Here is a 27,114-nt window from a genome sequence, read left to right as displayed (position 1 = left end):
AAGAATGTTGGATTAGTTATGTTAAAGATAAACACATTAAAGTGTTTATAGTAGTATTTTTGTGTTTGACTTTTTTATGTTTTTCATATCTTGTAAACAAAAAAGTAGAGCTAATCACTGATGGGAGCCTAGTTACTGTACTGTACTGTACTGGATAGGCACAAAAACTGTTGCTAATAATAAAATTGAAAAACAAGCTTAAGTAAAATTAATAAAATAATGAAAACAAGCTGAATTATATCTGTTGTCACAAGCTTACGAAAAATTTTTTACGATATGTCAGCAGTTTGCCTTTCAGCCATTTGCCTTGAGTGGATGCAAACAAACCATAGCGCTGCCCTGGTGGCTTGTCGAGGTAGCGCATACGTTTATGTACAGTAGTACTTATGGTAAATTTCATACAGAGTCTATCGGAATACTGTACGTATATTACTCTCACAATAAGGTGCACAATCCTTTATCTGAAATCCATGGGGCCAGACGTGTTTTGGTTTTAGGAATTTTTTGTATTTCTGAACTGTGGGGTCAGGAGCATAATCAAACATCACTACTGCAGCAAAAACATATTTTTTCCTTTTTTCTTGTTTTTTCATTATAGTTATTTATTCATTATAGTTTATTATTATTTATATTAATATACTGTTAAATGAATGTGAGATAATGGGACAATGAAGACCATAATGTTCACCAACACATTTTTTCAACAAAAACATTCTGTAAATTAAACTTGTGAATTTTAATAAGTAAGACTATAAAATGCACTTCATCATATCGATCTTGGAGAGGGTTGTTCTTTATTGTTACTAAAATCGTCATCAGATTGCAGTTGTACATATGAGGACGGTCCGGGAACAGGATTCGCAAATGATGACACATCACTACGACAGACTGTGTGGGATTTTTCATACCACTATAAAGTTAAAATTATTGTTAAGTTCTTGTTTTCATGAAGAAACAATTGTGTAAATCAAACTGAGTAATTTTTGCAAGCAGCAGTCAAATAATCATGATCATGGTAACATTCAAACTTAGTGACGTACACAAAATTTGTGATTGAAATGCCTATACATAGAACAGAAGTATGGGACTGCTGATTAACAGCTCTCCATGGCAACCAGCTAGCCAATCAAGTTTTAGCTGTATTCTGTCTGAGAAAGAACGTTTTGCTCACATGAAGCTGACATTACTTTGACCACAAAATTGTTGGTTCAGAGATTCTTCAGCAACAAAATAATTCTTTTTTTGCTTGAGAAGGTTTTTACTAATGCTATGCTGACATATATTCAAAACAAAATTTATCTCTTTAATCTCTCAAGGACTTTTAATCCATTTCTGTTTACCTGCTGGTTACACCCTTTATAGTCCACGCAACTGACAAAAACAAAATTTGTTTGTTTTTTTGTCTTCCAAAGATGTATTACTTGTACTATACATTTTAAAAACATTATGAACACACACAATGTGTGCATGCGTGCTAATACCTATTAGTTAAAGAGACTTAAATTAGCAGTATCTTTCCTGAGAGAGAGAGAGGAGAGAGAGAGAGAGAGAGAGAGAGAGAGAGAGAGAGAGAGAGAGAGAGAGTTCATCTCTTTAATCTCTTGAGGAATGCTAATCCAATGCTATTTCCTGTTTCCATGCGACTGACAACAAAATTTATATGTTTTTTGGTCTTCCAAAGATGTATTACCTGTACTATACATTTTAAAAACACTGTGAACACACACATAGTGTGTGCATATGTGCTAATACCCATTGGTTAAAGAGACTCAAATTAGCAGTATCTTTTCCTGAGAAAGACGGAAAATACGGTACTGCCTCTGAAACACTTATCATCAGCAATCTGTTTTTTGTTTATCCATATTAACAAAAATTTTTGTATTTTATCCATTATGGGAGGCCTCTGTTTTGTGAAACTTGTAACCACCTTAGCAACACTAGTATTTTTTATTGCCTCTTTGTGCTTTAAAAATGTACTTATGGTGGCCCATGTTTTTATCAAAATACAGTACAAAAAGTCACAAAAACTAAGGAAATAGATCAAACCACTCGAAGCACAGCTGAGTGGGGTTTAAATGACACCTGGGAACAATGCCAACTAATGCCGACTGACTGAAACATGAAACACTTTGTTTACAAAAATCACATGGTTTTTTGGGTTGGATTCTGGTTTTTTGCTTGAGCTCCGATGCAAAATTTACTTGAAATTTCACGTTGATCCAACTATGTTGAGTTCTGATATGGTTGAAGACTGGGGTTCTACTGTATGTATGTATGTATGTATATGTATGTATGTATGTATGTATATATGTATGTATGTACATATACATATATATATATATATATATATATATATATATATATATATATATATATATATATATATATATATATATATATATATATATATATATATATATATATATATATATACATACTGTACATACACACACACACAGTCAACCCCAGGTATTCACAGGGGATGTGTACCACTACCCCTTGCGAATAGCTAAAATCCACAAATACTTAAAACCCCATTAAAAATCTTATAACTGCCTACTTTGATTGTTTAAAGCACCAAAAAAAAACCTCTAAAAATGCTTATACCTAAATATTTTAATAAATTTTATCATAAAAAGTGCATTTCTTCAAGAAAAATATGAAAATACAGTAATCTGTGAATATTTTTCTATGAAAAATACTGTGAATAGGTGAATTTTCTGCAAATAATGTGTATATATGTTCCACAGAGAAATCCGCGAATACTGTAGGTGAAGCTGCGAATCCGGAACCGCAAATAGGCGGGGATCCACTGAGTGTGTGTGCATATATGTATATCTTATTTCTAGTAAAATTAATATATAAACGATTAATTTATGTTGCTTAGCAACTTCAAAATTAAATTACCTTTGATCATGAGATAGGGCAAGAGACCTGATGGCAGAATCACAAGTTGGGAAGGCATATAGAAGGGCTAGTGAAAAGGTACGCCAGACTTCCACAATACCCTTGTCCCCTCCAGTCATCATGTATTCGCCATCCCGGCTCAAAATAACACACTGGAAAAATTACATAATCAGTCAGTAAAACTATTCATAATTTGATATTTGCAGTAAAAGATGCCTTGTAATCATTTAAATGTATATGCACAAAATAAAGTAGATCCTTTCTAACCTGAATGTTATCATTGTGAGACTCGTGACGTAGTTTCTTTCCATTCATGGTGTATGCAGCTACGTGTCCCCTGTCATAATTAATGACAATAAGACCTTCCCTCGACAGGGCCACATTTTCAGGTGACAGAAACCCATCAGGGGCTTCCAGGGATCTCAGCAGATCCCCAGATGTTGTGTGAATTAATACAGGTCCATCTGTATTTCGTGAAATGTAAAAATTTTAATACAGGTTCATTTGTACTGCTAGTGAGATGATATAAATATTTCATAATGTTTAAAATGTACTTTCTAGTTACAAAGCTTGTGGGATTTTGGAAACAGAAGCAACTGGTTATAATATTTATACTCAACGTTAGACCTTACAACTCATAAATAATGCATACATCCCTACCTTTTGAACCCGACACAACAAGACCAAGTTCTGCAGAGATAACAACTGCCGTAACTTCAGTCTCATGACCAGTGAGGGTAGCGCGTGGTGTTGGAGAGTCTCCTTCGCCCATAATCATCTGGAATGTGTAAGGTATAGTAAGTACTAAAGCCAGGGTAATTAGAAACAATGCGTTTGGAACAATTCTTATGCAATAGGGAGTTTTAAAATTAATTAATAAATTATTTGTAACTCCTTACTATGTATAGTTTTATTTCCCTTTTTCTGAAAGATGATGCTTCTCAAAGTGAGTTTCTAAAGTTTGATGCAGAGGGATTTTGAACAACTTTAGTGTGAAATACAAGAAAGTGATTTTTGAGTTGAAAAACAGAAAGTCAAAAAATAAAAAAATTCAGTATATAATATATATATATGTTGAGAGCAAGGTTCTTTATTATTATGAGTATTGGTTTTATTTACCATGTGACCACATTCGTAAAGAAGTAGCCTTGAGGCCATCAATTTGACAAGTAAATTCAATTTACAGAGTTTCATACAGTAAAAATAAAGTACTGTACTGTAAAAAAAATAAAGCAAATTGTATATGCATATGCACAGAAGCTAAAAACTAAAAAAATGAGGTAATGTGGCACATGGCACTCTTAACATTGCTGCAACTTTAACAGGAATTTGTTTTGAAGGTAGTCTAGTGATGCACTCATCATTTGGGAAAAATGGAAACTGTCATTCTGAGCACTTCTGCCTAGAAAGTGAAGATCCGAGAAGGCTGCTGACATTCAACAGAAAAAATTCTAATAGCAGATCAAAATATTTATGGAATGTAACATAAAATTTACCACCTCTGCCGATATATGCATAGTTTTCTGGTAGTAATACTGAAAAAAGAAAATTAGGAGCTGAAAGTGGCAGGTATTGTCAAATATTCAGACTCATTAAGTACAGCATTCCCTATGCTCAGCTAAAAAATGGTGAGAGTACAGCTTGAGATGCCTTAAACCATTAATTTTGTTGAAGTTCAGTCTCATATCTCTACTTTCTAGCAACTGTTTTACAACAAGGGGTAGTGAATCTCTAGAACATGAGTTACCAGTACATAATATCTATACTGGACTATCTTTTCACCATGTCCAACAATCGTATCAACAGTAAAGACTAAAATGAACCAACGAGCTGTGCTATAAAACTACCGTGTCAAGCTCTAAAGAAGATAGAATTTGGCTCATTAAAATGCCATCACCAACTCCTCCCTGTTGCTGTTCAATTAAAAAGCTGTGGGTCAAGAAGATCTGCAAAATGTACTGCACATACATCAAAGTCAGTAATGAATTTAATTCTTACAAACCCAAACTTGCATCTATTACCAATGCATTCTTAGATGTACTGTAACTACTTACGATTACATTTCATTTCATATATCAAAATTTCCATGTAGCCATACTGACTTTTAGGAAGTATGTCTCCTTTTCAACAATCTTAGAAAACACTGAAAGAAAAGAATTGGTCTGCATATGTCGCTACTGGCACTTCTCCAACCTTATGGAACAGTGCTGTAACCTGTGCTCCTAAAAAGAAAAGCTATGCACACAAGAGACATCTTCAAGATATTTTTATGAAGGCAAAAAAAAAAAAACTTGGGTCTTCTCTAAATTAGATGAACTATCTTGGTACGTCCTTCTACAGGAATCTTCAAAATAAGGTTGCTCATTGGACTGTATTTTGATAGTTTTTCTTGGGATGGGGGGATAAAATGTTTTGACATGTCGATTCAGTCCCTCGATAGGATAAGGGTTGACTTTTTGATACCAGGATAATCCTGTTCCTTTGCTTCCCAACTGGCAGAAGAACGGTTGCCACTTTTTTTATCCTAACTACGATACTGGAAGTGCACTGATATACTTATAACTATAAAACAAATTTATTTGTCTGTCTTGCTGTTTCAAGATAGCATTTTCTTTCCATTATATTCTGTCACACTTTTAAAGAAACTTTGATTAAAGTCTCAAAAAAGTTTTGTAATTAGTAAACTTTACAAGTACAAGCCCAAAAACAGGGACGGTTCATACCTGTGTGCGAGCATTCCAGTGCCACAATAAAACAGTACAGTCGTGAGCACCAGATGCTACATAGCAGTCGCTGGTAATGTTGCACTCGCTACGACTTAAGCACGTCACTACGCCATAATGACCAAATACTATTTGAACAATTTTTGCTGTAACAAAAAACATAACTGCATTAGGTATGGCATAATGCATCATTTACCAATTGAAATAAAAAAGCACTAACAATCCAATTTTATCACAAAAAATTTCCCTCACTGAAAGTACAATAAGAACAATGATAACAAACCTGTCTCTGTGGAAAAGACTCGGAAGCTGTTATCCCAAAAGCCACAAGCAATGATGAATCGTGAATCAACTGTGGTTACAAAGCAGTTACTTCTCATGCGCACTTTTTGACTGAAATTGTCACCTAAATGTCTTTTCATTTGCTGACCACTGCTGTTGCCTGAGGCAGCTTGCTCTGCAAAGTGGATATTTAACTCATAAGAACATCGATGGAAAATGTGAAATGAAACTAAAAATTAAAATTCCAGCTATCCACTACTGTACATTACAGTACAAACTAAAATAACTGGCTTCACCATACACAAGTATCAATTTTGGTCAATCTTTATACACCAATGACTGTTAGGATCCACTGCAACAAACAAGATGAAGAAAGATGAAGAAAGAAGTTTGTTGCAGACAGCCTATTTGGAAACACATATAAACAAAAATAGCTTCCAGTGAAAATTGTTCTATTTAGGAATAACGGAGTTGCTGTAACAACTGAAAAGTTATTAAAGTATGTTCAAATAAAACAGGATATTTAAATTTTTTTATTCTCAAAATTTATGAAGATGGACAAGATAGCAGAATTTACCATGTACAAAGGTTTACGGTATTCTTACTCGGATTCAAAAGACTATAACGTTTCAATCCTGTAACGTTGACAAATGCTGTACATGAATTCACTGCAAGATGAATAACAAAATGTCATGGGATATGAAATTAAAATTGTCTCTCATCTGGTGAACCTCCGATAAAGACTAATGTTGCCTCAAAGCCAAGGTCTAAGACCTTGCTCAAAGCATTAATTCCAAGTATTTTCTGTGTAATTTCATTAAAAATCTAACTATGTACTATTAAGCTGCTGAAATCTAGTACTACATGAATCTCGGTACTAATACTCACGAAGGACGGGATCCATGGACAGAGGCAGGAGGGTGGACGGTGACTGACTGCCTTCAGCATAACTTGGACTCTGTACATTTACTGCAAAAAGAAATAAAACATATATGTTCTTATTACAAATGCAGCATAAAAGAACACGACTGGACTCCAGGAGATCACAAACTTCTTTCTACAACTGAGATACCAAAGTTCTAGCAGCTACAGAAATGGAATACTTTATGTAGTCAAAAGCAAAATTATGTTCTAACACAGTAGCTTAATGTACTTCATACTAAACAAAAGCAGAATTTCTACTGCATAATGTCTGTTTTAGATGTATTAATCCCAAATTTAAATAACAGGATAAGGGACAGTACAGCGGAATGAAAATTATACCCTGTATACTGTAAACACAAACACTTGGAAAATATAATTCATGAATTACTGTAATTTTTGTTTTTGGGGGCATTAGATCGGGATTTTGACAAATATTACAGAATGAAAAGATCTTAACAACAGAATTCCATAATGAAGTCTTTCAACTCAGTGGTGTAGGTGTGATTAAACTCTCATTTTATGAGTAAACAAATATGAAACTTCAATAGTGTATCTATATTCCCACTATACAAGGTACAGTGAAGCAGTTAAAAATCAAATAACATTGGACGTAGGTCCTCATCATAGATAACATCTAGGGTTACTAGAAAATTCTAACACCATTTCTCTATCCTTACCTGAATAGTTTGTGTTCCAACGATTGATAGCAAAATGATGGTTATTTGTGAGAGTAACAACAGATGGGAGGGGTAGCTGAGGATAGGTGTTAGCAGATATATGGCAGATAGGAGAATTGCTAACAAACTTCATTACCATACACACATCTTCACAAACGCCAGAGAACATAAGTGGAGACTGGAAGGAAAACAAAAATAAATGAATACACTAATAATACGCTCATGTAGTAGTTGGTAACTATTTACTTATGCCTTATATAATTTATGCCAGCGGAAAAGATAAATCCATGTACATAAAACAAACTTATCTGCAAAAGAGACATGGCTATTTGAATGGTTTAATATGTAAATTATTTGCAGTAACTGTAAAAAACAAACAAGAAATTTCAACTCACTAAATGCATGGCTGAGGATCTAGGTGGATGGGGCTCCATAAGTAACTGTGAAGGTGTCTGGCCAAAATTACGGATCTGGTTCTCAATGGCCTGGAAAACAGTACAGCAATACACTAATAATTCTCGAAATGGCAACTCACTATACATAAGTTATACACTATTTCTATACAGAATTATAACCTCGAAACAAAATTTAGCAGAACATTGAATGAGGAGTCACTTTTTGCCCAGTGTTACTTTGGTGAAACAGAAAGACAAAAACAATAAAGCAAAAATAAAGATCTTATACCTCTCTCATTACAGGATCTTGAATGGAGTCTAAATCTACAGAGCCTTCATAAGTGAGGTAGTAGAACACATTCGTAGCACGAACTGCCTCAGGTCCACGTTGCTTGTATCCGAATATAAGGTCAATCCACTGGTGAAGCTGACAGGAGACAAACTCTGATTCCAGTGCCTGTGGTAGTAAAAGGATGACATGGCTGTCAGCACAAAAGTAGTTTTTAAAATGGGCTTGTATTGACTACTCCAGTAAAAACCTTGATACTGTAATAACTGCTCTCGAGATCAATTGGAAGTGAAAGAAATTTTTACCTAATATTGAATTACAGTATACAGTAATAAATTTACTGGCATTTCAGATCCTTTTAATATGTCTCAAACACCATTTCATTCGTGAAGTTTGAGACTTAGGAAGACTAATTATTTTGCAAGTGGTTATTCATATACATAGCTCACATTAGCTTCAATATTTACGGTGCTGCAAAAGTAGCGATTACCATTCACCCAAAGGGCATTCACACATATACTGCACATGTGCACATTTTCTACATACAACATACATTACTTCATTAAATACATACATATAAGAATTTAAGCAGACATAACCTACCATTCTATTTATTCTAACAAATTCCTCTGGAGACGATGCCCAAGGAGGAAGTACTACATCATCCACGATGCCCTCATCCTCTGTGGCTCCCAGTTTATAACGGTTCCAGTTGATAAACATCTCAGGTAAGTAGTAGAATTCCGGAATCAATTCCTGGAAAACGGGAATCACAACGCATATAATACACCAGTATTATCAATTCCACGAAATAACTCCGAAATTATTATGTTGATACGAAACACTGACGTTTCGTGACGCAGAATCCAATGCATTATTACAAAAATCATGAGTATGGACATATTCAACAAACAAAAAAAAAACGAGTTTCTGGGATGTACTCATGCTGCTGGTCATCTCTAATAATTGTGCAGTAAAGCTGTCTCAAAATTACTCAAGGATGGAACGTCTCATCCATGTACCAAGTTATTTAATGTCACACCACTACTATCCATTTCAGGGACCGAGAGTCATCGTTTTTCTCAAATATCTTTCAAACAACTTATTTGATCGTAATGGTACTTTGAAACAGTGTACAAGACACCTCCCGCTAACTTTCTGGTAATATAGTGCATTGTCAAATGGTGTTCGTTAAGGCGTTTACTCTTGACTTTTACAGGCAACGTCACATGAGTCAGCAGGACTAATCTACGCAAACGAACGTCACATAGACAGGGAAGGGGGGGAGGCCAGGAAAGTGGGTTGAGGAAGGGATGAGGAGGGGAAGGGAGAATGAGGGACGGGATGGGGATATAGGACGTTCGAATGCATAGTTTGGCGATATTTGGCAACATCATGTAAGTCAAGAGTAAACGTCGTAACTAAAACTATTTAACAATGCTTATATTATCAAAAATTAGCGGGAGGTGTCTTCCACACTGTCAAAGTGCCATTTCGATCAAATAATTAGTTTGAAAGATATTTGAGAAAAACGATTACTTGCGGTCCCTGAAATGGATAGTAACACTGCAAAACGTAGTTCACTGTGAAGTGATCAGGTCAATCTATACTTTAAAGTCACCGGCTAAATTTGTAAAATTAATAATGAAGCTGCATAAAAAAACTATAAACTACGTTTAGAGAACTTTCGCCTTCCCACTGCAAGAAAACAACCTGTGAATAATCATAACAACCACCTGTGGTGGCGAAATACAGTTATCAGAAATTCACATGTAGTTTTCCCACAAATGCGTTCCTGTTGCACCTGAGAAGACACTTCTATCTTTCCTACCTCTTTACTAATAAGATAACCACAAGAGTCTTTAAACACTGACTCCTACCTTGACATCAGATGTGTCTCTCTGACAGTTTTTCCACGCTGTGGCAACGGAGGAGAACATTCGGTTTGGATGATCAAATTTGCCTCCTTGCAGAGCGAGGAACATTGTTGTGAAGGGTTCCTGAAAAAACATCGCACAAAAATCGGTCAATTGTAAATTTATCGTTAATTGTTTAGTACCCCAGTCCTAATTACCAAATCACTCGACATTAAAATATGAACTGCGCAATAAGAAATAGCTTAATAAAATGCAACATTCTGCTCAATTAACAGAATAATTTGGTTATGATGAATCATTCATGATAATTCACACAAATTATATCACGGTATCAAAATAATTTTATTATACAATATAAAAAGCCAATAAAGTAATCCGAAGATCTTACCAAACAGAGAGCGGAAAACAATCTACATACCAGTCTGATGAGCCAATTAAGTGTGAAAGCCGATGTGGAATAATGAGGTGCCGTAGTGGAATGGTGGTATCTGGTCGTGCTCCCAGGAATTGTATCTTTCTTCGAAGAACGCCCTGCGGGAGGGGTTCAGGGCACCAATCGGCTGAAATGGCAAATAGGCGCTATACACAAATCATTTCGAGGTAAAAGCATGCTAATAAATGTGACGCATATTTACACATTGCACCAATAAACCCGTGAAAAATATTCATGAATTATTTTTATTAAGAAATGTAAGTAGGCGTAAATTTAATCAGCATGAGAAAGGGAATGAATACATTCAAAAGGTGCCTTTTTCTTAACAGTCAAACTTTGAACCTCTCCAAAGTAGCGTGACGCTTTGAGAGGAATTATGTGCTTGCATATCCTCTTCAACGTCGAGAGACCTGCCGTTGTAACCAAAACAGAGACAGTCTGGTAACAGCAAAGATGATGATAAGTTCAGTGGCTTAATTATAAATCAAAACCATTAGACTCGGGAACAATACATTCAACGTACCTACTTCCTCAACACACTATACCCTTCATATATCGTCATCATAAGGACACCGTCTAAAATAATAATTGGTAACGTCCCATGCATACTAATCAAAAGCAGTATACCCTATTTATACCTGTCATTCTACGTATATCTCATATGCACCACAACCTTAAGCAGCATATCTTATACAGAATGTAATGGTTGGTAGCATATCTTATGCACGCAAACAGGTACACACTGTGCAAGTCAAATTCAATTCTGCAGACACTCACTGAAACTAACACACTCTCTGTGCAAGTAATGCATTTCTACCAAACTTATGGGCGTACAGCATACTGTTAGAAACATTAGTCCTGATGCCAATACATGCGTACCGGGTATACCCAAATGTATACTACAATCCTAACCCGCGTATCTTATATAGCAGTGCAATCTCAATAAGTATATTAAAATTACTGCAGTCCTATGAAGCCAGCCCTGCTTGGGCAGCATACCGTATGTAGGCTATAACTTAAATCATTAGCAATCGGCAAAACCCACAGACCTTAGATAAATCTCGGTAGTTGGACGGCTGGGAGAGGTCGAGTTCATGTGTGTCGAAGTTCGTCAAAACCCAAGGAAATACCGGGTACTGGTTCAAGTCATTGTAAGTTCGCCCTGGAAAAATGAAAGCATTAGGTAAATGATGCGGTAAGAGAAATACTCAAATCAGTCACTTCTTTATTAAAGTATATACATGTCCTAAAATAGAGGGAACTGAAGGAAGAAATTAAAACTAAGACAACGAACAAACGATAACCGACTACTTCGGCCGTTTTCTAGTAGAAATGGCCAACGGAAGGTCTACAACGGTAAATTCATGAGAGCGTAAAACCTGGGTAAGGAAACATCAAGAAAAGATAAATCTAGCAATAAATAATAACTATAAAACGTTAAGTACTAGCCATTTAATGGAATGATCAAGATAAGCCGCAACCAACAATGGCAAGATTCTCCTGCAAAATGCTTCAGATTGTATCTCCCATTTACTCTGTGCTTCCCTAAAACCCTGGAACAACTGAGCAGAAGATTACATCTGCAACTCTACGTTCACTTCCAACAGCCTAAATAAGAGAGGATGACCTCTTTAATATATAACAATTTACCAGTCACCGCGGCAATCAAGTGTACACGGACCCCATGGGGGGCTGGGGAACGACAAATGAGTCAGTTTCTTGAAAAAGTAAAAGGCCACTGTGGCCCTTTTGCCCTAAATAGTGAAACATACATTTGGTCGACCAGGGTAATTTGTAGCAAAGGGAAAACAATCATTTCCTGAGAACTGGAGGACTATCACCCCCTCAAAGAAAAAGACGTGCGGTGTACGAGTATGTACAGTATATTTCACTAACATTCTAGAAAGATGACACTGGTACCCATCAACAGCTGAGTCGACATGTGGATCGAAAACACACATTCCCACAGTATAACATATATACAAGCAAACATACTCCAAAATTGTATATAATATACTGTACATACATACATACATCCATATATATATATACATTATATATGTGTGTGTGTGTGTGTGTGTGTGTGTGTGTGTGTGTGTGTGTGTCATCTACTGGTCACTTTTTACCAGATACATATGAATTGTTATAGGCCACAATGCCCTCTTGACTTCCCTAATTCTTCGCGCTTTTTTGGATACGCTTGTCACTACAAAGCCTAAAGATCCAAGTGCAAGAAATATGAAGAAATTATGATGTCCGATAGAGCGGGTTCGTTTCCCGCTACCGGGCATAATAATTTCTTCATCACTTGGATCTTAAAGCTTTGTAGTGACATGCGTATCCAAAAGGTGCAAGAATTCTGAAGTTAAGAGGGCATTGTGGCTATTACAATTACAAATATATATATATATATATATATATATATATATATATATATATATATATATATATATATATATATATATATATATATATATATATATATATATATATATATATATATATATATATATATATATATATATATATATACATATACATACACAGTGTGTGTGTGAAACTACAAAGGGTCATACTTTAGCTGCAATGGCACACCCAATTCTATGATAACGTTGGTTTCATGGTTACCACCGAGCATAACTTGAAACGGTAACTGAGAAGGCCTGCAGCCACATAACTGGCTCAGATACGCCAAGCAATGACCCAAACATAATTGCACAGAGGGATGTCAGGCGTTCTCAGAACCTATCATAATGCTACAATAACATATTTTCATTCAAAATGATATCTAAATACTCACGAATGTCATCCACATATCTCAATAATAACTAAATTCCGTAAAAACATACCCAAGAACTTCATCATTAACGAAATGGCCATATATATAAATACTTCTTCAGTCAGAATAATCGATATTTACCAGCGATAGTGTTTAGGAACATGAGATACTCGAAGTTGGAAATCTCTCTCCGCTGCCACTTCTGCGTCATGTTGGATGCGCGGAAGAGCTGCCTGGGGGACATCATGGAAGCTCTACGAGTCTGAGGGATGCCATATTTGATGCCGACGCCCACCCGGGGAAGGGCCTTGGCTACGCGCTTCACCGTCGCTTGATCGGGGAAGGCGAAGAACACCGACGCTGCGGAGAGAGGAAAGACTCCACACTTCAGATTTAAAGTCTGTTATATTGGACATTCCGGGTTTTTTGTTTGATTTCTATGCTTACTGGAAATTTGTTTTGTGAAATGTCATTCAGGCTTCAACTATATATCTTTACGTAAACACACTTACAGAACATGTAAGAAGTCTTCAAAGATTAAGTTTTGAAAGTTAATATATATTTTCAACAAACTTTTTAATACTAACACTTCAACAATAAAGTGTTGGAGAATAAGCCATTTGCTTCTATAAAGACGTTACACTTGTTGTAGGACATTATTTAAAAACTTGTGACTATGAATATTATAAAGTAATGCTCCTCACTTTCTTTACAGCCATAAGAATACAAAAGACCTTATCAAGTTGGAAACCACACGCATGGCACTTGTATCACAGGAGAGAAAAGGAAGACGCAAGACTTACTTCTCGAAGCCAGGAATATTTCGAGGGCTGTATTCTGCAAGAGGTACCGTCGACTGAAGATGGCTCGCACTTCGCTGAAGTGCCACTTTCCGTGAACATGTTCGCAGTATTTGACCACCTGCAGGAGGAAAAAACAAAGTGCTATTACCAAAATATGATAGAAAATTTATTCTGTCAACTCGCAGCTGCTCGACAATCTTTTACATTTAGATAAGAAAATAAGAAATTATCTATAACGTGCGTTTCGACCTGTAAAAAAAAAAATACATAAACATCAAGACACAAACTATCTTAATTTGTGATCAAACTGAGTATGATCATTTCAGCGGATAAAGTCTAAACTAATACAGTTTTCTAATGTTTCAGAACTTAAATTATCTAAGAAAACCACTCCACAACTACCAGTTACTGAAATAACGCCGGCATATACTCAACCTTTGCAAAAGAGCTAAAAATACTAAAAGAAACAATGAATAATAGAAAGGATTCTCGGTGTCACATGTACCTTTTAAATATACATATACATTTGTTGTGAATAAATTACAATCCAAGACTGGGTGAAATTTATCTTTACATTTGCACCACATATATTTCGAAAGTGCTTTCAGTTTCTGAAGACGAAAAAAATCCACTGGACTGCGATAGAGGGAGCTTCCCGAGAAGACATTTTACATATAGCCACGAAATTACTGAATTGTTTTCATGCAGGCAAACAGCAGCACGCACACCAAAGAAAAATTGTCTTGCCCAAGGTTGAAGTATGAAAAGCAGAAATGGCGACAAAAGACTGTTGTGGTCTAACCCAGAAGGAACGACAAAACATATAAGCGACAACACAAAACAACACTTTTTCACAGGCGAACCATTCGGGATCAGCGAACCATTCGGGATCAATCATAAAAATTTTCCAGAAGAAAAATGAAATGATTATCACTAGCCCTCATCAAGTGTAAAAACATGTACCAGTGACTGAAAGCCCTACCATTACGAAATGCCAGGCTTACATTAAAGTTCCCGTGTAATCTACATTCAAGTTCCCATGTGATCAAATTTAAACATTTTAGAAACGCGAATGAAATACACATTACCAATGTAAATGCCGATAAAACAGAGCGGACGATGAAAACCTGGAATATTACTAATAGGTTTTGTTGGGAATTAAATTTTACGTACAAATATCGTACATAAGATAATTGCGCAGAATCTGATGAAGCAGTAAGTCGATTATGAAAACTATTCAGTAACAAAACTATTCATTATTCAGTTTAACGAGATCAGCCATACTTTAAATTCAATAATGAATTACCAGTTCAGGTTATAATGCCATGCAAACCCCTTTAGCCTTTAAAGGACCAGGTAATGTAAAAGGGAGCACCTGAGGAAATCATATTGAACAATTATTATGCCACACACCTACGATCTCTTAGTTCGGACCCAGTGATCACATCACAAATATTAATTCCAAGAATGAATCTGAAAGACCGGGCAAGTGAAAGGGCCATCCATCACATTTCGCGACACGCCCATGCAAACCCCCTACTTTTGGCGGGAAAGGCAAGCGTGCCCGCGTCTCCCCTTTCCTGTGCGCGTACGTGTCTGGTCACAGTAAATCCTGACTAAAATGGGGGGGAAATGGGGGGCGCTGGATCAATACTCCAAAAGGCAGCGGTATAGCACCCTTCTCTGCTTCCTCCCCCCGCCCCCCCCCCTTCTGAGAGGACCCCTGTAATCCTCCTCCTCAAGGAACCAATGGAAGGTCTTCAAGATGGCTGATCGACCGAGACAAGAAATGGTGGACCTTCCCTCAATTGCTCTCCCTCTACTTTATTTATCATTTGGATTTATTCTAGAGGAAAAAGATTTTTGAAGAATATGTTTGAGGGTTCATTGTGGTTAAATGCTTTAAGAGAGTAAATGATGGTATTCTCACTGCGGTCTATTTCGTGTCTTCAATTATGTACCGTCGTGAACACCTGGTGAAAGCATTCATTCTTTTTATCTATTGTACATTGTACATTCTTTTTATCTATTGTACATTGTACATTCTTTTTATCTATTGTACATTCTTTTTATCTATTGTACAGAATGAGGCATACATATGATGACAGAGGATAAATAATTTAGGAAGTACATGCCAGCAGCAACTAACGTTCACGGTAGGTTTAAAGACACGGAATATAAGTATCCCGAGTTTACCGTGAGCTTGGTAGTACACAATGCATAAATAGTGCTAAAATGCAATCGCGCTTGCATTGTAAAGCTGAAATCCAAATGTACAAGACCTCCATCCTTTTTAAAATCATGAAAACAAAGACTAAAACAATTTTACAAAACCAACAACGCAATAACACGCATTTACTTTTACCAGACAAGGACAGGTGTTCGTTCACTTATTCCGCAGGAAAACATATTATATATTCATCACAAAAATGGCCCTGAAAGTAAGCAGTGTTAAATATTAATGCCGTGACAAAACAGTACTACTGACTAGGTTGTACAATGACTCGACTGCTAATAAAATACTAAAAATAAAAATGCTGCCTCGTGCTACTACAACAAAAACCAACTTCATAACATTTGAAACAAAAATACGTGCACTGATCTGATCACATAAGAAAAATGTAGAAGTTGACGATGCAGTATTAGCGCAACTTGAGAAACACACTATTGTTACAAGTGTATTTAAATAATACAGGAACATAACAACAGCAGTTGTACAGTCTTATAAGAACTTCTTTTTCATGTAGGCAATAGATAAACATTTCTTCCTTTACACTATGAAATGAAAACAACTGGGTAATCTTTCATTATTTAAACTAAATAAATATATGCAAATGTCTTCCAGGCAAATCACAGGCTATGGAGTAGAAAAGGTCAACATTGGTGTCGAAATAATTTATATAGATTTACAGAAGAGCCTGGTTTTTAATTATATCGAATTTCACTATCGACAAAGGCTACGATAATTAATTCATACTCTGATACATGTTACTCTCCCGGTAAATTCATGATATATATCAAGTTTTCGATATAATTCATTGCAGTTGATGCGATGAAGTCGCAAAGATTCAAGTGATCTCTATGTCAGAACCATTCATTCAATATGACAAGGCAGCAATGCATCACTAAGATCTTTCGCTATTTTTGAAAAGCAGGACCGACTTCCACGCAATTCAAACACCAAAGAGCATAAACAAAAGTCAACTGAATTAAAAACGAACGGTGATAAGAAATCCAAGACAACCCAACAGCCATGCTAACTTCTGCAACTCATATTGCCAAAAAATTCCCTAGAGGCCTTAAAGCAATCAAAAACCATAAACACGTCACAGCCTTTAAACATTCCTGGTCATTTCTAATATTTGACTCCACAGAACTTGTTATCTGCTCCACTGAAATGTCTTCCACGCCATTTCCAATAATTATCAGAGGTAAAAACCTTCACTAGTACAAATACCTGAATCTTGTTGTTAGTACGTATGTAATAAACGAATCTGAAATCCTTATCAGCCCAAAAAGGGGGGAGGAGAGCGCTTTATAGTATAGTTTTTCTTTATTTTTCTAATGAATAGCTTCCCCAAAACAGTGAATTGCTTATGGAACAGCTAAAAGCTGATTCCATGTTCATCTTTTAACAACTGAATAGAAATTGAACCACCTGCGAGGAAAACTTCCAGAGCTTCATCTTCTAAGTATAACTAAACACAAAACTCAGAAACAAAGTCAGTGGCCCCACCCCCCACCATACACTGTGGCAAATACCTCTGTCCTTCTAAGTGTTCTCGGAAATGATAAGTCCTCCAATTTTAACAAATATTCTACTTCATCTAGCCAGAACTCTCCTAGATTCATCTGATTCTCCCTCTCTTTTCACAAACTCATTGATCTTTGTTTTCTCCACGTGGTCAAACCACCTCACATCCCACTGATCCATTTTTATGCTTTACTAGCTTATTTTGCATGCTCGTTGTACGTTATCTAAATTTCTTAGTTTTTTAACCCTTCTTGCCCGTACTATAACATACAAAGTATACATACATACACACACACACACACACACACACACATATATATATATATATATATATATATATATATATATATATATATATATATATATATATAAATATAATATATATATATATATATATATATATATATATATATATATATAATATATTATATATATATATTATATATATATATATATATATATATATATATATATATATATATATATATATATATATATATATATATATATATATATGGGTCCATATATATATATATATTATATATATATATATATATATATATATATATATATATATATATATATATATATATATGCTGTACATCGTACATTATCTCAGAAAGAAATTATTCCTGCACAGCTTCCAGAGATCATGATTATATCAAGACACTTTGACGGACTAAGACTAACAATATACATTTAGCAAACAATTAAAGATAAGCACTAACATACTACGGAATGGGTGGAGGGTAGTTAATAAATAAATTTAAACAAATGGGTGAATTAAAATTTCTAATAAGACAAGAAGAGTTGAGAGAGAGAGAGAGAGAGAGAGAGAGAGAGAGAGAGAGAGAGAGAGAGAGAGAGAGAAATGTATCGTCGGAAAGGATCAAAGAGCGCGAGTGGGGATAGCATCAGCTGTCGGTCCATATCCGTGGTTGTCACAACACCGTGGGCGCACCACACTATCACAAACACAACACTTGTTTTAGCCAACCCCACAAGATGTTCTGAGCTCACGGTTTTATTGCCGTTGTGACATGTTAATTCTTCGTTAATTCAACGCTATGGTTTCGTTTATTCAGGGGTAAATAAACAACGGGATGCCTCGGCGGGCATGTAAGACCAGACGACACGATTTCCTTTTCTCGGTTTTTGTTTCTGCAGAGGCCACGAAGCCTTTCTCTATGTCCTCTGCTAGAACGCACCTCACCTCGCTTGTGCCGCACTGACTACGGAAACGCTTAAATAATTAAATTGTTATTCGCGGCAGATGTGAATATGTCGGGCCTTAAAAGAATGATTTTTCTTCTTTGAAACTCATTAGGGAGTACATCCCCGGCAGAAATGCATACCACAACGCCGCACCAATTACCATCCCCCTTCAGTGGCGAAGTACATACCACCAAAACCGCCAGAGTTACTTAGTCTGCTTAGGGTCTGAGGGAGACCAGAAAATAAAAACAAATAAACAAAAACCTTCTGTGAAGAAGCGAGGTCTTGTTCTTGTGTGATAAAAATAAGATAAGGTAAAACACATATTTACAAAGGGCTCCTAATATCATCCGGGTTCTGTGTAAGTTCACCTCCGAGAGCAAATACGCTTGGATTATGTTTCTTAGCTGTGTTGCTGACGGTGAACGGGAATCGGAAGGATTAGCCAATCAAATTCGTAGCTCACAGCAATTAATGGCTAACATGCCCAAAAACATTTCTCGATAATGGATAAAAAGTTGGGATTTCATTTGTTCTATTTTTCTTGAAAATTCTTACCAGGCCTTGTAACAGTGCAATCTTTTCGTGGCACCGTTAGTATCACAAACTGCTACAATTTAGACACATCTTACATGTGAATTTGAACTAGAAAGGAGTATTATTATCATTACCTCGTATTTTGAAAGGTGAGTTCTATTTCAATAAAACCTGAATTACTACTGTAAGGTTCACTGGCGAAATCTAGAATCAAATAATCTAAGTATTCGAATAATTCACGGATTCGAAAGGTAATCGATACCCCACTGAAACGTAAAAACAAAACCCTGCCTTAAAATTAAATTAGGAAGGGTCTCTCTCTCTCTCTCTCTCTCTCTCTCTCTCTCTCTCTCTCTCTCTCTCTCCGTATTTGGAGGCAAGGAGTGGCAAACTGTGCCGTTAAACTGAAATATGTCAAAATAGAAGGACGTAGCCTACCTCGCCTAAGTACAAGGAAAATAGCCATTAATACTCTCTTCCTTTGTTGTAGCTATAAACCGTTGCATTAAAATTGGTATCATAATAAATGTGACATTAACAAGAAAACTGAATCATGCCAAAAAGATTGTATTTTACACTGAGATTACAAGAATGTTTCGTTTATAAAAGTACGCCTTTCATTTCCCCATGACTTTAAGGACACAATTATCGAACGAGAGAGAGAGAGAGAGAGAGAGAGAGAGAGAGAGAGAGAGAGAGAGAGAGAGAGAGAGAGAGATGGGGCGCTAAGTGCACAAAAGAAAAGCAGTGGAAGAGGCACTCACAGAACCTGAACTGGAACAAATTGAGTTAAGGAGGGAGAAATGGAAGAGGGCGTGTGGGAGAGACACCACGGGAAGGGCTGTTTTCTTTTCCCTGATGCTCACTCATGACATTGGGATAGGAGAACAAAAGAAGAGTAGTTTAGCGTTTATCATCTTAAAAATACTAAGTTCTGTACACACACACACACACACACACACACACACATATATATATATATATATATATATATATATATATATATATATATATATATATATATATATATATATATATATATATATATATATATATATATATATATATATATATATATATACCTATATATTATACATGAGAGAGAGAGAGAGAGAGAGAGAGAGAGAGAGAGAGAGAGAGAGAGAGAGAGAGAGAGAGAGAGAGAGAGAGAAAGTGAGGCAATCAAACTTTGGGCATGCTGAATAAGACTTAGAAATCAAATAGACTGAAAATGCATAAAAAAGTAAGATTATGCATGAGTCTAGTACGATCCATACAGCTATACGGACATAAATCATGTATGACAACGAAACTATTTCCGAAAGATCTTGTCGATTTGGAAATAACTTTTAAGAGGAATAAAGTCAAAGGTCAGGACAGTGGGAAAAGATACCGTGAGGATATTACGGAAGTTCCATTTGCAGACGAGATAAATGATGAAAACGAGGTCGAGACGGCTTGCCCCTGTTCAACACACAACCCCTGGGCTTTCTTGGGCAAGACGTGAGTGGCAGAATTTCAAAGAGGCCATTTGCGTATCGCAGCTTTGGAGACAATGATACATACATACATACACACAAATACATATGTACAGAGTGTATACACACACACACACACACACACACACACACACACACACACACACACACATATATATATATATATATATATATATATATATATATATATATATATATATATATATATATATATATATATATATATATATATATATATATATATATATATATATTAGAATATATTATATTAGAAATTTGAAGTTCTCTTACAGTTTTCCATAAATCCAGTTCAGAAATCTTTAAAATTCGTAGTGGGAGGAATTCGGGGACGTAATGTTATCAGATTTCTTACATATACTAACAACATGTGGCAGCAAGACTCCGGCGATTTCTCTCAAAATCTTGTTCTGTAGCGAAAGTCATAGCACCTTTCCCTCACAAATGAAAGGACCAGCGTTCGACCTACGAACCGGGGAAGGAGAACGGTATAGGCACTTTTCCAAAGAATACAGTAATCTCTAATCACCTAGCAATGATTCTTATACCTGTCTCTTAGTCAACCACCTTTATGTCATAGCAGAGAGAGAGAGAGAGGATGACCTAAGCTATCAGCACTTAGTCAAAACTCCCACATCAAAATCATCAAGGATCACTTCCTCGATGATTTTCTGGGATGGGGATTAAATCCTCGCCCCACCGGACTGAAATCATTCACTGGATATCATTTTCTCTCCTTTTCTCACCATCCGTCTGATGTGTACAACATTTTTGCGTTTGCACAAACATCATCGCGCACACGCACACAGGTATACCGCAGAGCAACGCCATATCCACTCCCTTACCTTGTAGGAACCATTATGTCTCCAGCTAATGGACTCTCCCTATTTATGAGACCTTTATGATGGACGCTGGCGTTATACCATTTAGTAGGGGGAGAGCAAAGCACCTCCGCTTTTGCTGAAGATATATGGATGTAGCCTGATACTACGCACAGGGGCTCAGAAAGAGAGAGAGAGAGAGAGAGAGAGAGAGAGAGAGAGAGAGAGAGAGAGAGAGAGAGAGAGAGAGCGTAGTTTTTACACTGAAGCTATTTTGGTTGCCTTTGCTATCTTGGTGTTATAAATAAGGTATTCATACTGACAATTGCAAAGAATCACATTAAAAGATTAAGTTATGAACAATGAATATGTTTGAATAAAAGACAGCTGGTGACAGTAGCCTCCACTTTTCCGTTAAAAAAGTTAAAATTTATTAAAATTCAATTAAGATGAAAACTAAAAAGAATATAGTTACTTAGGGAACCTATAAAAAAATTGTATTTCCCTAGTAGACTTTTTTTAATAGAAATGCAGATCATATTTCATAACCACTTCCTTTTCAGGCTTCTCAGGAAAAACGGCTGGTGCGAGCCATTAGCATTTTCCACAATGTTTATTGCTTCTTTAAAGAGTAAACTGAATCTATTGTTCAAGAAATTATATTTTACATATTAACTGCTCCGATTTACTGCTTACACTGCAATTTTCTGTTTTGGAATTCCAATTATCATATACAACGTTTAATGACGCGACCTACATAATCGGCGTCAGTGACCGTAACTGTTGAGACGCCAGATTACATAAATCAATCATTCAATACTATCTATAAGAAAAAATTGACCGACTGCTCTTAATTAAGGTAAATTCTTTAATGCCCAATACATATGATCATGAACTTAAAAATTACTATTTGGTTTACTGTAATTAATGAAAAGACACACGAACACTTCTCTCTTCAAGATAAAAGAAGTAAGTTGACTCTAATTCTGTTTACTTATTTAACGTTAAATCTCTGTTCAAGTCCTCATATCCCCTCAAATGATCACAGCATTGCGTATTCTGCCACAAGCAAAGCGCACACGCTCAAATATAATACACGAACAAGCACACACAAAGAACTCCACTACAGAATGAAGCTGCGACGTCATCCCGAACCCGGCTAGAGTATGGGAGCCATTTGAATTCAGTTTTCATCCTAAATTCGCAGGGTGGGCGATCAACCACCAGAGTAAGTGTCGCAGGAAATGACTCCGGCGTCCGTGAGGGCATCTGTGAAAAATGCCATCTGACAGACTCGAGCCCGATTCTTGGCCGCACGCTGGCAGTTCACAGGACAACGGCCTCGCTTCTCTACGGCAAAATTCAAACGCTTCACGTTTCAATTCAGACTGCAGCATATTTCCATACAATAATAATAATAATAATAATAATAATAATAATAATAATAATAATAATAATAATAATAATAATGAAGCGACTAGAAAACAAACGTATTATACAAAATCTATACAAAATTTTGTCCACATAAAACTACAGTTATTTTTACGGTAACAAACACAGACATTACATGTAACATATTGAAATTTGTGTGATTCTGATAACTTAAATCACAATTGGAGTACCAGGATAAATTCTTAATTCCTGAGGGTTACGATATGGAATACACTATCACTAGTCCAAAGGAACAGAAAGCTATATGTGGTACACGTTCTCCGCAGACTTACCTCCAAGATATTTACAAGGTAGCTGTAAGAAATATATATATATATATATATATATATATATATATATATATATATATATATATATATATATATATATATATATATATATATATATATATATATATATATATATATATATATATATATATATATATATATATATATATATATACATACTAATTAGTGTGTTACGGCTATACGTACCGGGCATTACGGTCTCTGTCAATGTGTACTGTCAGGTCTCTTCTAATGATATTCCTGTAGTATACGTAGCATTATCATCACCCAGACAGTTTAAGGATACTTTTGTAATGATTACTTATGTAAGGCCTATACTCAAACTCTAGACTAGGAAACATGTAATCATCCTGGAGAGAGAGAGAGAGAGAGAGAGAGAGAGAGAGAGAGAGAGAGAGAGAGAGAGAGAGAGAGAGAGAGAGAGAGAGAGAAAATTAAATACTCTGCTGCAAACAGAATGCACTTAATATTGTAGCGAAGGAAATAGTTGTAGAAAATATGCAAATTATACAACAGGGTGCACCCAATTTCCCTAACAATTGATACCAACATTATTCAAGTTTTCGATGAGTTTTACATTGGATAATCTACGCAGATACTAATTTTCCATTGTTTCCTGTTTCAGCTGCTTTACCAAACAACTTACGATTTTAAACAATCATGATAATAAAAGAAGAAGAAGAAGAAGAAGCAGAAAAAGAGAAAGAGAGGGAGTAATAACTCTCAATGCGCATATCAAAGAGCCTAAACACTAATGGGAAAAGCCGCTGACTTCGTGGTCTTCCACAGAGGCAAAATCCCTTATCGGCAAGAGATAGACCGGGGTTTGACGCTTGTTCTAGCGGAGGGGAGGCCTCAGTGTCAACATGAAATCGTGCCCTATCTCCGTCCACATACACCAGCCTCGCTTACGAAATGCTTATAGTCCACTATTGCAAACAATATGATATATTGTTTTTTTTTCTCTCTCTCTCTCTCTCCCCCCACGCACACACAAACACACATAGCCTTGCGTACATTTTAGAAAAATAACAACATTTCCGAAGTGCAAAATACCACACTGCATATAGATAACAGTATTACGCTAAAACGACTCACTTGCACTCTACAAATACAACAAATGTGAGCCTTGGGACAATTAGCGGCGATTTTACAGTATATGAAATGTTTCAAGGATTCCCCGCAGAGTTTTCTTTGTGTTTATACAGAGAGGTAACACAAACTGCTTGTAAAAATAAAATTCGGCACAGATACTTAGCCTGGAAAACTGAATCCACGAAAATATTATTACTGTCACTACTACAACAATAGTAAGAAGTCTGCTATCTTCGTCTGATTCAGCAGTTGCAGTAAACAGATCCAGCAGCCAAATCAGCAACAGCAAATCATAGTAATATTAACAGCGGCGCAATATGCAAAATTGTTCTTACTCTTCTTGCTTCTTTGAAGCTAATAATTAAAGCCGCTACAGACATCGTTTTGACATCTACCAAACAATATTATAATATAAAGGATTTTAAAATGACACTTGATAATTAGTTTTGAGGCAACATTTCTAAAGCCTCTAAAAATCGTCCATGTACTTCATTAAAGTTTTGTCGTTGAAGTTAACACAATGATAAAAGTAGTGACAAGCCGTTACATGTTTTATTAGCTTGTATACATACGTAAATACATACACATATAATATATATATAGTGAGTATGAGTACATACAAATATTTAGTGTATTCGTGCATGCATGTGATGTAATAATACGTAAGCAAATAAAGTTTATCCGATTAATAAAAAAAACTTACTAAATCCAATAAAAATATTTATTAATATTCTATAATTCACAAGACGTCTAGAAAAAGACCCTTAGGATCTTCTGGCTCAAGTGGAGCATGGCTTCCTGCAAATCAAGTCCTGATTCTGTTTTTTCTCATTCTCCTTTTCATGATCATCCCTACTATGTATTTTCCTCTCCCCTTCCCTCCATCGGCCCAATAAGGCTTCCATTAAGAATCGTTACTGGATCGTAATCCGGGTTATGTATATTCCGGCACTCGCTCCACGGACCCAGAGAGCGCACAGATCCGACCAGAGCCGCCCGCCGCCGCTGATGCTGGTGGTGCAATTTGTCGCGTGAGGGGAAGCTGCCCTTTGTGTTTGGCTAAATAATCATGACAATCACCCTCTCCCTCAGCCTCAGCCTCTTTTTTCTTCCTTGCTCTTCCCACCCCTCCCCCCCTTCCTCTCTCTCTCTCTCTCTCTCTCGATGTCGGTGACCATGGTACTTGTGACACCTGCGATGCCCTTGGTTCCTCAAGACAGGATTATAAAGGGTTTTCTTAAATTTTCTGGGGAATATCGGGGAGAGAGAGAGAGAGAGAGAGAGAGAGAGAGAGAGAGAGAGAGAGAGAGAGAGAGAGAGAGAGAACAACGCGTGTTGGAAAGTTTCCGGTTCACCGGAGCGGGAGATGAAGAGATGATGATGACGGCGATGCAGAGAGAGAGAGAGAGAGAGAGAGAGAGAGAGAGAGAGAGAATATACACAAATCCTACAAATGTTTCATAAATGGTTAGATACTAGTTCTTGTATATAACAGTAGCATAATTATGTAATAATATCAAGTGATGCTCTATATCCAGTGTTAACAGGCCGAAGAACATTAGAGAAGCAATGTAGCTTTTACCAAGTTCTCTTAGGGTATTAAATATTTGACCATAATGTTCAATTGTTTCCCCATAAACTGCAAACGCATCCACTTCCTCCGGTAAGGCACAACAAAATATATTCACACATATATTTATTCTTTTAAAAATGAGGACTATTAATGACAACATTTTTCACTTAATTCTCTATGATGAATTGAATTAATTGACAACTGATATCTTCGATGGGTGTTAATTACACTCCTCTTCACTCAAATCATAACCAAAGCTTTGCTTTACAATTCAACTGACTTTTAGAAGTATGCTTTACAATGTCTTCAGTACTAATGCACTTACTTCCAACGTACCACAAAATATACAGTATGTAATTAACTAAATAACAAAATTCTTCACTGTTTTCGGTACTTGGCGCAACCGCTTTAAGTGAACCATGAAGCATTTAACTTTAAAATTGACAGAGTGCGGGCTGAGATATGCACAACCATTGAATTCAAGCACGGAGTTGCTCTGAAGTCAAGTATTCATCTGAAAACGTTCTGTCAGAGTTTTTGATGACCTCACATGCTTATGATGTAATCAGACTTACACGAAAATGCCATTTAATTTTTCTGTGAGTGTGTATGTATGTATGTATGTATGTATGTATATATATATATATATATATATATATATATATATATAAATATATATAAATATATATATATATACATATATATACATATATATGTATATATATCTGTGTGTTTATATCTTGTACCCATACTAACGTAAACTGTGGTATT

The 27,114-nt window shown here is 36.0% G+C and overlaps 1 protein-coding gene across 1 annotated transcript in view; it reads right to left on the bottom strand.

Annotated features, from left to right (window-relative positions):
• LOC136850224 (neurobeachin-like) overlaps positions 1–27,114 on the bottom strand; it is a 536,778-nt gene that overhangs the window by 9,832 nt on the left and 499,832 nt on the right. Inside the window, 16 exon segments of the mRNA XM_067123859.1 lie at positions 2,908–3,059; positions 3,175–3,371; positions 3,568–3,685; positions 5,631–5,776; positions 5,914–6,087; positions 6,801–6,881; positions 7,514–7,691; positions 7,909–7,998; positions 8,198–8,365; positions 8,801–8,953; positions 10,078–10,197; positions 10,493–10,537; positions 10,539–10,634; positions 11,557–11,669; positions 13,428–13,646; positions 14,090–14,207. Of these exon segments, the coding sequence (XP_066979960.1) occupies positions 2,908–3,059; positions 3,175–3,371; positions 3,568–3,685; positions 5,631–5,776; positions 5,914–6,087; positions 6,801–6,881; positions 7,514–7,691; positions 7,909–7,998; positions 8,198–8,365; positions 8,801–8,953; positions 10,078–10,197; positions 10,493–10,537; positions 10,539–10,634; positions 11,557–11,669; positions 13,428–13,646; positions 14,090–14,207 (2,168 nt within the window).

Source organism: Macrobrachium rosenbergii, chromosome 21, assembly GCF_040412425.1.
Source record: "Macrobrachium rosenbergii isolate ZJJX-2024 chromosome 21, ASM4041242v1, whole genome shotgun sequence".
Classification (NCBI taxonomy): domain Eukaryota; kingdom Metazoa; phylum Arthropoda; class Malacostraca; order Decapoda; family Palaemonidae; genus Macrobrachium; species Macrobrachium rosenbergii.
This window is presented reverse-complemented; position numbering and strand designations above follow the sequence as displayed.